Source organism: Zalophus californianus, chromosome 5 (assembly GCF_009762305.2).
Source record: "Zalophus californianus isolate mZalCal1 chromosome 5, mZalCal1.pri.v2, whole genome shotgun sequence".
NCBI lineage: Eukaryota > Metazoa > Chordata > Mammalia > Carnivora > Otariidae > Zalophus > Zalophus californianus.
Window position 1 is genome coordinate 11,647,324 of NC_045599.1, and position 11,930 is coordinate 11,659,253.

The 11,930-nt window shown below is 41.9% G+C and overlaps 1 protein-coding gene across 1 annotated transcript; it reads left to right on the plus strand.

The window, feature by feature from the left end:
* The first annotated feature begins 601 nt into the window (after positions 1 to 601).
* ARL14EPL (ADP ribosylation factor like GTPase 14 effector protein like) lies at positions 602 to 7,544 on the plus strand. Its single transcript, XM_027604312.1, has 3 exons — positions 602 to 697; positions 3,136 to 3,275; positions 7,204 to 7,544. Exons 1-3 carry the CDS (start codon positions 602 to 604, stop codon positions 7,424 to 7,426), a joined length of 459 nt encoding a protein of 152 aa, XP_027460113.1. The 3' UTR covers positions 7,427 to 7,544.
* Positions 7,545 to 11,930: the final 4,386 nt, after the last annotated feature.

The window sequence follows — 11,930 nt, forward strand, 5'->3', positions numbered from 1 at the left end:
TTTTATGGAAAACCGGTTGTACTAGAAATTTGTCAGAAAATTTAGCCCCAGTTGTACTAGAAATTTGTCAGAAAACATGAGTGAGGAGGTCAGGGATTTTAGAGGCACCCTGAGGGACTCTCTCTGCAAAGAGGTGACAACCAAAACCACGGGAGGGGATAAGATCTTCATGGCATTACTGGGGATGTAGGACATCAATGTGTCTTCCTTCTTTTCAAGGGACTGAGTGTAAGGAGGGGAGAATGGAGGTCTAAGAATTCATACTCCTCTTAAAGAGAAGTGGATGGTCCCCGTGTTGCCTGCTCCAGCAAGGTCTGCGATGCTGAGAACTATAAAAGGTACGTTTGATTTGCTCATGGAACATCCAGAAGAGAAGAGTGTCCGTCAAGTGGTCTGAGTGGGTGTGGGGGGCAGATGCAGGGTCTAAGAGTGAGCGGTAAAAGAGCAGCCAGGAGGGTGGATGGCTTTTTCAGGAAACCTGGCTTTGCAAGAAAGCAAGCTGTAGGGCAAGAGCCGGAAAGTCGCCGGATGAAGTTATTGCAGACGTATGATATGAATGTGTCCTACTTTTTCCCCCCATTACTCTTTTCAGGGATCAGAAATGAATGAACAATCAGACAAAAGCACTTCCACCCACGAGGGACGCACAGGTCAAAGTTCTCCTGAGAACAACTGTCGGATTGGACAGAAGCAACTGGTATGGCAAATGGGTATTAGGGTTTCATGGTATTTGGAGAGGTCTCAACTTGGGGATCGCGGAGGTGAGCCTGGACTTGGATGGAAGGTGGATCCAGTCAGGATTTCATGGGAAGGTTCTCCGCTCCTCTGTGCTGATGGGGCTTCCCCCTCCCCCTTTTCACTCAGCTCTCTGCGGGGCTGGTCTCACTTCACATGCCCCCTCTCTGTCACTGACCTCCCTTGATTTATAGCCCAGTGTTCTGTGCAATAAAATCCCGCTCCCTGGAGAAGAATATTTGTGGAGAATATAGTGTTTTTATAGTGTCCAGTGTTTTTATTTTAAAAAACCTAGTCCCCCCCCTTTTTAAAGATTTTTACTTATTTATTTGAGAGAGAGAGGGAGCATGAGCAGGGTGGGGAGGGGCAGAGGGAGAAGCAGACTCCCCGCTGAGCAGGGGACCAGGACCCTGAGATCATGACCTGAGCCGAAAGCAGACCCTCAACTGACTGAGCCACCCAGGCGCCCCATGATTCTAAAACTTTGCATATATTAATTCACCAAATCCTTCTCACAAGATAATCCTGTTACCCCATTTTGCAAAAAGGAGACACCGAGGCTCAGAGAAGAAGCTTGGTCAAGGCACGCCACTAGCAAGTGGCAGAGCCCAGATTTGGACACAGAGAGGCTTACCCTCGTGTCTCTGTTCCTAGACTGAGAATGGTAATGGACGGTCCGAAGTTGTATTTTTTTTCACAGCCATACCTAAATACGTAATTCTCTCATAAGGTTAAGTTTGTAAAAAACAAACCCGTACACACACACCGAGATGAAAATTTAAAGAAATATATTTATATTATTTTAGACAGCCTGGACTATTATTAAGATAAATAAATGGCATATAAGGCTGAGATTCTGTTACTAATCTGTTACATTGAAATTCACACTTTGAAAGTTTCCCTTTTGTTTCCTGGTAAAGTATTTCATCTGTATGTCAGTCTGTGTGTTTGGGGGCCATTCAGATTATATTCTTTTTTTTTTTTTAAAAGATTTATTTATTTATTTTGAGAGAGTGAGAATGAGAGAGAGAGAGAGAGTACATGAGAGCGGGGAGGGTTAGAGGGAGAAGCAGGCCCCTCGCCAAGCGGGGAGCCCGATGCGGGACTCGATCCCGGGACTCCAGGATCATGACCTGAGCTGAAGGCAGTTGCCTAACCAACTGAGCCACCCAGGCGCCCCAGATTATATTCTTCTAAAATCTTTCAGAAGATCATTCCCTTCCCTCATGATATATGTGCTACATTTTTGAAATAAGGTATCAGGATTTATTGAAGCATCTCTGTTGCTCTTCTCCATTAAGCTCTGTTTCTTTTCCAATTGTTAATGTCTCCAGACGGAGTCTTTTGAAACTTTCCGCTAACACTCTAGAAAGCTATTCTAGGAAATTTTTTTTTTTTCAAATCTGGCTTTTACTGAGAGTGGATCATTCAGGTGGCTGCAAAGCCCTGATGGGGTCCACACGCCCAAGGTCATGATTATTCTGAAACATATCTCAGAACACTAAAGGCAGGGGAAGGGGGCTGTGTGCACCTTGGGTCTCACGTGGTTTGAAACACTTCAGGCATTCCACCTGAGTTTGTCCAGCCAACAACTGCAGAAGGGTTTTAATCCCTTGTTCTTGTCCTCCATAAATGCTAATTTGGACTTTCAGACCCATCAGATTTGAGAAGCCAACTGGTATTTTCCAAGTATAAAAGGAATTCTGTTCCTGCTTGGTTGTTTATATATATTATGTTTATATGTTATATATGTATATATTTTATACTTATATATATTTGTATTATATATTATATCATTTAAATATTTAGATATATTTATAAGTATAAATATGTATTTTTATATTTATTTATTTATTTTAAAGTAGGCTCCATGCCCAGTGTGGAGCCCAACATGGGGCTTGAACTCACAACCCTGAGATCCAGACCCAAGCTGAGGGGCACCTGGGTGGCGCAGTCGGTTTAGCGTCCAACTCTTGATTTTGGCTCAGGTCGTGATCTCAGTGGTGAGATTGGGTCCTGCGTGGGGCTCTGCACTCAGCAGGGAGTCTGCTTAAGACTATCTCTCCCTCTCCCTCTGCCCCTTCCCTGCCTCTAAAATAAATAAATGAATCTTAAAAAATAAAACAACAGAAAGACCCAAGCTGAGATCAAAAGTCAGAGGCTCAACCGACTATATTTATATTTATTATATGAGATGTATACTATGGATTTCTTTATTCAGAATCACCTAACTTGAAGAAATTTACAACATCTTTTGAAACTTAATCAAATTAAGCTGTTTCTTTCGCTAGGTAAAACATCTGTACTTTTGTGACATTATGGCAAAAGTTACAGAAAGTTTATTTTGATACAACATAATTATCCAGTTCTTACTCCAAATACATATTATTTGTTTCATAGCAACAGATAGAGCGGCAGTTAAAATGCTTGGCGTTTCAAAATCCTGGGCCACAGGTAGCGGACTTTAATCCTGAAACAAGGCAGCAGAAAAAGAAAGCTCGGATGTCAAAGATGAATGAATATTTTTCTGTAAAATACAAGTAAGATCATGATTTATTATATTTGATTTGTGGATTGTAAAATGCATGAGTTCTTCTTGACAAAGGAAAGATGGCCTCTTTTTTATGTTTTAAAAATATCTTTTCTGAAGTAGAATATCGCTCAATGTGTTTGGAAGTTAGGAACTTCAAGAAGTAGACAATAATCCCAAACCAGGAATCAATTTTTTTAATACTTCAGTTGGTTTGAGATGCTTAGAGTAAAAGCTTTAGTAAGAAAGATGATTAAAAGTAAGAAAGATGTATCATTAGATGGAGAAATAATATAACTGTGGGAATGAATTCAGGTATCAAATGTGTGCAGATATATCATAAGTGCAATGATAGTTGATGTAGGAAAGATGGGCCTTGGAGCTGATGGCCAAGAGAGAATTCCTGAGACGTCTTTGGTGCAAAAAGGTGATTTTATTAAAGTAGAGGGACTGACCCGTGGGCAAAAAGAGCTACACTGGGGTCATGAGGGGTGGCCCATTATATGCTTTCAAGTTGGGAGAGGGTTAGAGATAGTGTAAGTCTCTAAGGAATTTTGCAAGCAAGGTATCCAGACCTTGAGGGGGCTAGCCATTGTTGGGAAAAGGTCATTTATTACCGTCTAATAAAACCTTAGTCACGAGACCCTTCAGGTGTATATCGGTGGGCCATATGCTTGGGGGATGATTGTCAACACAAATCTTAGGGGGTAGAGATAAAGGAAGTTTCCAACGGAATTTTTATATGTGAAAGTAGACTAACAGGGTCCTTCGGGTCGGGCTAAGATTGTCTTTTGCCCTTAGTAATGTATCAACAGAGAGGCAGCTGAGTCCCTAGAGGAATGTCACTCTGCCTGGTTCAAGGACTTGTGAATGGGCTGTAGGTAGTAAGGAAATTTAATAATTTTTCCTTTGCCTTTGTTTCCCACATTAATTGCTAGCACATCACAAGTATAAGCAAACCATTAAGCAACCAAAAAGGTTGATGAATTTGACTACATTAAAATTAAGAATTTATACCCATTAAGAGACACCTTAAAAATAATGAAAGACAAACCACAAGATAGGAGAAACTGTTTCTAATTTGAAACATCAGTATCCAAAATACATACAACCCAATAAGAAAAAGATAAACATGCAAAGAGAAAAATGAACCAATCAATGAACAGGCATTTCGTAGAAGAAAAAGCTAAATAAATCCTCAGGATACAGAATCTCATCAGTGTAGTATGGGGCAGCACCCCACTCCCCAGAGAGGCAGCATGTAGTCCGATGATATCAGTGTTGGTGAAACTAATGGACATGAATTGAGTGTAATATGTGTACAATCACTATTTAAAAACAGGCTCGTATAACCTATATACCTTATGACTTAACATCTTCACTCCTAGATATATATCCTGGAAAAACTCTTATATATTTACAACAGGAGACACATTCAGGGGCACCTGGGTGGCTCAGTCGGTTAAGCATCTGCCTTTGGCTCAGGTCATGATCCCGGGGTCCTGGGATCGAGCCCCGCATCGGGCTCCCTACTCGGCAGGAAGCCTGTTTCTCCCTCTCCGACTCCCCCTGCTTGTGTTCCCTCTCTCGCTGTGTCTCTCTCTGTCAAATAAATAAAATCTTAAATAAAAAAAAAGGAGACACATTCAGAAATCTCATAGCATTGTTACAATAGTAAAGAAAATAAGGTAGTAATAATCAAAATGCCCATCCATAATGGAAAAGATGAGAAACTTGTATATTCTTACAGCGGAATGCATATAGAAGTGAAAATATTTGAATAACAGCTAGTACCATCATGGATGAATCACAAATCACAATGTAGGGAAATGCAATGTGCTTGGGGATTCATACACATGTAACTAAGGCAGGGAGATGAATTTTTTTTTTATGCCCAACATGGGTCTTGAACTCATGACTCTAAGCCCCAGGACCCCAAGATCAAGAGTTGCATGCTCTACCAACTGAGCCAGCCAGGGACCCCAGGGAGATGACTTTTGTAACAGCAAGCTGTGGTTCCTCTTGGAGGGCGGGGTTGAAGGATGCAGTGGGCGGGGCATGAGGAGGACCTCAACCCTGTTATACCTTTTTTTTTTTTTAGATTTTTTATTTATTTATTGGACAGAGAGAGACAGCGAGAGCAGGAACACAAGCAGGGGGAGTGGGAGAGGGAGAAGCAGGCTTCCTGCTGAGCAGGGAGCCCGATGCGGGACTCGATCCCAGGACCCTGGGATCATGACCCGAGCCGAAGGCAGACGCTTAACGACTGAGCCACCCAGGCGCCCTACCTTTTTTTTTTTTCTCCACCTGCCAATCCAGCAGAAAGGCTTTTTAATTTATTCCTGGAAAATTAAAACAATGACAATAAAAGATCAACTAACCGGGTTCTTGTAAGAAAAGTCACCTTGGAAGGTGGGTCATCTACATGTCTCAGGTTCTGAGCTCCCCGCCACCATGGGAGGGACCCAGCTCCTGTGCTGGGGGGAAAGGACCCTGTTATACCTTTTATCACGTTGGGCAGGGAGAATGTGGAGGTTTGCTTTATTCTTCTTTATCTGTGCATGTGTGTTTTCCATACTTTTGTGTGTACGATAGTTTAGAATTTTATAAAAGATAGCATCAGGTGGGCAGGAAACTATAAAATTTGCCTCTTGGTGTCTGAGTTAAGGCAAGGGAATATTTGGGTTAAGGCAGAGGGACAAGATCCGATATGGGCAATCTGGTGGTTTCACGACCACCCACTCCCATGATTTCCATCATGGATTTTAAATCTCCTGGTCTGCTCATACCTGCATTTCCCGGTGGGCATGGGAAGGAGTGGAGCCCTCCTCCCACAGATGAAATGCTTCAGATCTAAATCCCCATCGGAAGGTATTCCTGCCCAAGTGAGAAAATCAGGCAGCAAGTTTCCATAATGATCCTTGGCCTTCCCTGCCTTGTTAGGAGAGGGAAGAAGAGAGAACAGCATTACTTACCCTGAACAGGAAGGAGAGCAGGTGTCAAACCTGTTTCAAGACAAAGGGTGGAGAAGTTCATAATCTCACCACACCAGCTGAGGGCCAGCCTTTTTTTTTTTTTCTTTTTTTTTTTTTACTTCCAGCTGTTAATAATGGATACAAGCTGTCTAGAGATACTTGGTCCTCCTCTCGCTTTCAAGCAGCTCAATTCTGAAGGGTTTATTTCAAAAGGGCCTGGTTTTGAGAAGGTGGTAGAATTCCTGTGACAGCTTCTGTTTTCTGGGCACGTTGTAGGGGCTGACAGAGAAAGTGTGGGGACTCAAGTGGGGTGTAGTCTCTGGTGCGTTCCTCTGGCACAAAACACCTTGCCTTCAGTCAGAGCTTCGGAGAGAGGCCGCCATCTTGGTCACCTGCCTTCTCGCTCCACACTGGGTGACAGAATCAGAAAGGAGCTGAAGCGTGGCACCTGGAGACTGTTACCAAAGGAGTTTTGTGTGTGGGGGTGGGTAGGTGTATATGTGTGTTTTTCTGTTAATGATGATGGTGCAGTCATGGACAGTTCTTCTATTTATCTTGAGTCATTAAAAACCATAATCATATTATTCACTAAGAGTGCTTTTTTGCAGAAAGGAAAAAGAGCGTAATTTATCAGGGAAAAATCCCATCAGGAATGATTATATGTTTAAAGAAAAATGGGGGGGTGGCATTTGTAGGAAGAAGCTTTTACAGCTCCTCTTTATAACCGACTTCGGTGGCATATCACCTTCCTGGGAAAACGAAGGGTCCTGTCAGTGACGAGCACGGGGCACATGGGCTGAATTTCCTGGGGACACCACTGCCATCTACTATTGGGAATCGTGGCTGGGGAATCCTCTGGGTGCTGGTTCCCTGGAATCAAGGGATTGGATTTAGGGAGGTGGCTGCAGAGTGGTTCATGCTCCGTGCGGGGGAACCTGGCACTGTCTTCTGTTCTCCCCACAGAGTTAGGAAGAAGTATGACAAAAGCGGCAGGCTTATCTGCAATGATGCTGATCTGTGTGATTGCTTGGAGAAGAACTGTCTGGGCTGCTTCTACCCTTGTCCCAAGTGCAACTCCAACAAGTGCGGGCCCGAGTGCCGCTGCAACCGACGCTGGGTGTACGATGACATTGTCACCGAATCCGGGGAGGTGGTCAGCTCGCTGCCCTATCTGGTGTCTGACTAGGGGCCATTGCATGCGGGCTGGTTTGGTTCTTCTTCCCGACAGCTAAGCCAACCTCTTTCTCCGGGATGAATTTTAGGGCGTGGGGAAGATGCTGGGAAAACATACGGAAGACTCCTGTTCCCTGAAGCTGTTAGAACAATATAGCATGAGTGGTTGCTCTGTTCCCTTTTCCTGTGTCTTCCCCAATGCCTTCACCTTGTACCCAGAGAAGGATGGTGCATGATCTCAGCATCGCCTCCCCGGGACACCTCCATCTCCGCTCTCAGTGAAAAATCTCTTGCCTCTTTACTGCCTGAGATCGTGTGGTTTTAAGAGTTTCAGAATACTGCAGCTCGGAGCTTTTCTTACATAGCACGTACAATCAGACCTACTGACCCTTGTGCCAGTTCCAAGTCAGAATTGCTCTTTGAATGAAAAACACCCCCATGTCTTGTGATTTTGCACTGCATATGCATAGTCTTATTTTTTAAATTAATGTTTTAATAACATTCTGATTAATTTGGTCACAGCTTGGCAATATTTTTATGAACAATTTGTATTTTACTTGTCAAATTGAGAAATTGGGACTTGAATGTCCTAAGAGTTAGTGGTTTCCTTTCCCCCTCCCCCCATCTCAGGATCAGTATTTTCAGAATTTTTTTCAAAAGGAGGAAACAAGTTATTATATAAAAGTGTACTGTTTTGTGTTAGCTCAGGGAGGGTATTAATATACAGTTGACTGGACACATGATGTGATTTTTTTTTCAATTCTGAAACATTGTGGGAGGTATGCAGAAATTTGAACTAAGCCTTCTTCGGATTTGCTTTTTTTTTTTTTTTTTTTTAAAGATTTTATGTTTAAGTAATCTCTGGACCCAATGTGGGTCTTGAACTCACAACCTGAGATCAAGATTTGCATGCTCCACTGACTAAGCCAGGTGCCCCTCTTTTTAGTTTCAAAAGCCTTTATTTCTGCACAATCCACAGGTGTCAGAGAAGGTTCCTAATAATTCTTGACTTGTTACGTGACCATATATTTTGGGACTAAAGTAACAAAAAGCCTAAAAGCCCTCCTGTGACTACAGTTTTCCTGTATGTGTAGCAGGAGAACTTACCCTGTTTTCCGCATAATTTCCTGGGGTTCCGGATTCAACTCACTTTTACTGAGCCTCTACTGACTTTTGTGAGCCAAACAGTCATGCTAAGTGCATCCAGTTCATTACCTTGAACCCTCCCATCCTATGAAGAAGGCATGAGATCAAGTTACCCAAGTCTGATCCTTTGAAATACTTATCAGCGATGTGCCAAGCAAAAGGAGTGGGTGCTTTATTTATTTATTTTTTTTGGTTTATATTTTGTTTGGGTTTGAGAATAACTATTGTTTTGTACATGGCTGACCAAATGAATTGTTTTATTACTTACTTATTTTTAGAATCATATAATTTTTACACTTGAAAAGGGATCTTGCCTGTTGTCTAGCTAGTGAAGTAGTCAACAAATAATATCTGGGAGGTTCTTAGGTGCCAGGCACCAGGCAAGGCACAGGGGACCCAGTTGTGAGCATAGCCCAGTGGTTCCTGTCTTCAAGGAGATTATAGACTAAAACCCTTCTTGTTCTATTTTTACAACTGTAGACTTAGCCCTGGTAAGATAAAGTGACTCAATTAAGGACACACAGAAGAGCCTTAGTGTTTTGAACACCATGACTAGGTCAGTGTTCTTTCCCTGACACCAGGTATTTCCCGAATTTGCCTGATTGCAAAGCTTCTTCAACTGCTTTTAATAATACGCATTCCTGAGCCCCATCCCAAACCTCAGGAATCAGAACCTCTAGGGATGAGGCCTGGAAATTCTCACTTGTCATCTAAGACCCCAGGTCAGTCTCGTGTTCAGCTAAGTTTGAGAAACACTCCCTTATTACTAGCTGTCCTATTCTCGTATTTAAAAAAATAATCTTAGGCAAATTAACCTTCAAGTATCTTTCCCTTTTGTCTCTTCTCATCTTTTAGTCTTAAACGTTAGATGAGATCATCTCATTTAAAATGGACTGGTTTAAAAAGTGTGTTGGCAGATTATGTTGGGAAGTTTTCCAAGTAAAGCAAAAAATGAAGTAAAAAATCGTATGATTATGAAGCAGACACCTCATACTGCTTTTATGGAACCCTAGCAAAACATTTGATGGAGTGCTTTTTTAGAAATCACATTATTTCATCTGGCTCTAATGCCATTTCTATGCATTTTTAAAAAGGCTCCCACACTAAATGATCAGTGCACAAATAAATTTATGTGAATTGTCAGAAACTTATTTTGCAAGTGTCTAATTTTGTCACAAAATGAACAAAGCTCTTCAGAGATTTGAACGAAATTCAGATTAGCAAGGAATATAGCTGTAATGTCTGGTGACATTAACCAAGGAAATTGTCTTGTCAGTAGAACAAGATATTCCTTTCTCTGCTTGGCTCTCTTTCAAAACTGGTGGTGTGTCTTCATGAATATGTATAGCAATTGTAGATATCACTGTGTTGTTCTGTAATGCCTTGGAAACCGAAACATTTATTTGAGCCGGTCGGCAGTGTTTGGCCAGCTAGGATATTTGCTGTGCATTCAGGGGGTGCCTTTCGCATGGACGACACTGCCAGCAGCACCCCCTACAGTTGTTCAGCAAAGCGGCCCTGCAAGCAGGTGTCATTTGATGTGTGGATTTCTTGATTTCTTAGGATGTATTGACAGTATGTGGTAGGCATTGAATGGTTTAGATCACCTCATATTCTTGTATAAAATAATGGAAAGAAAGTCCTTATTTTTTTTTTTTTTAGATTTTATTTATTGGAGAGAGAGAGAGAGAGGGAGTGAGAGCGTGAGCGGGGTGGGGGTGGGGGGCAGAGGGAGAGGGAGAAGCAGGCTCCCCTCTGAGCATGGTGCTTGACATGGGGCTTGATCCCAGGATCCCAGGAGCCTGGGATCATGACCTGAGCTGAAGGCAGACACTTAACCCACTGAGCCCCCCCAGGCGCCCCAGAACATCCTTATATCTTATTTCTTTTCCTTCCTTCTCCATGGTGTTGACAACAGCAGGATTGAGTTTTCAGGTTATTCAGGATTGAATGGTCCAAGCAGTTTTATACTATGTTTCTTTCTCAGCATCTCTATTTTAATCCTGTATTTGGTATGTTCGTTTTCATCTTCTCAGATTGCCTAAAATTCTTCCTTTTTGCATGGTACTGTTCTTCATTCTGTAGAAAGGAAATGACATCATCACTAGTCATGGCTAAGAAGCAGTTGATTTTTGTTTATGGTTTGTAGTTTTAGCAGATATCCCCCCTCACCTTGTGTGTTCTTACATTGGCCAATGTTTAGGGCATATATAATAAATTCAGAGATCAGGGACTGAGTTTAATTGTTTTTTCTTCAATAGTGTTTTCGATAGTCCTTCATGCTTAATAGATCCACTACTTAGTGATCCCTCATTCATTGATTTATTCATTCATTCATTTACCAAGCACCTCTTACTTGCTGGACACTTTATTAGGTGCCAGGGATACAGTGGGTAAGAAAGAAAGAAAAAATCCTAGGCTATAAGAAGTAAAAAGAAAACCCTTGCCCCTTCCCAGTGTAGCCTTCCTTCTGTCTGAGGTCCTTATCCATCTGCCAGCCTCTCTCCACCTTTCAGAGTCCTCTTAATGTTTGTTTTGTTTATAATGTCCATCCTTATCTGTACTTACTGAGAGGAATAGAAAAGATACATCTACCCCATCTTTCTGGAAATGGAAGTCCCTTGTTTGGGTTTTGATATCCAGGTAATGCTAGCTTCATAAAAGGATAGAAACTACTTTCTCTTTTTTCTTCTCTGGAAGGCTTTGTTTCACATGACATTCTTTTTCCTTAAATATTTATTGGAAATTGCCAGTAAAGCCATTTGGGCCTGAACTGTTTGTTTGGGGTTTTTTAATCCATTTTAATTAAATTTTCAAATTTGTGAACATTAAGTCACACAAAATAAACTGTTCTCATTTTTATGTAGAAAATATCTTCCCCAAATTTTAACTACAAACCACTAAAAGTGTAATGCAGACCAGTATCCTTTCAATAAATTCCTTTCCCCTCTTAGATTGGGCCAAAAAAGGGAACACCCTGACTAATGCAGGTACCACCTAGAAAATGGAGAGACACTTATACTTGCAGCAAATTCCTTTTCAACGAACTTTCATGAGAAACCCGTTCCTTTTCTTTCCTGAGGTAGCCCTGAGGCCTGATTTCAGAGGTCTGTGTTAGAGGCTCTCTGGCTTCTTCTCAACACACCTGTTTCCAGTATGAACCAGGACGCTCCCAGCAGTGACAAGTGAAAAAGTGTTGTTATACAATTCAGAATGTATCAGTTGAAATAGAATACAAATTACCTACTTTTCAGGAGTTATTACAAGCCAGTCCCAGAGAGGGAAGAGAGGAAGAGAGAGGAAGGGAGGGTGGGGGGGGGGAATCCTTCTTTTCAGAACTACTTGAGATTCAGAATCTCCCTCCAGCTTTA

Bases quoted from the DNA above. Each gene is read 5' to 3' on its own strand.
- ARL14EPL (XM_027604312.1), top strand. From the start codon at position 602: ATGAATGAACAATCAGACAAAAGCACTTCCACCCACGAGGGACGCACA. The intron at 698-3,135 runs GTATGGCAAATG...TTTGTTTCATAG, and splicing joins GGATTGGACAGAAGCAACTG to CAACAGATAGAGCGGCAGTT. The intron at 3,276-7,203 runs GTAAGATCATGA...TTCTCCCCACAG, and splicing joins TATTTTTCTGTAAAATACAA to AGTTAGGAAGAAGTATGACA.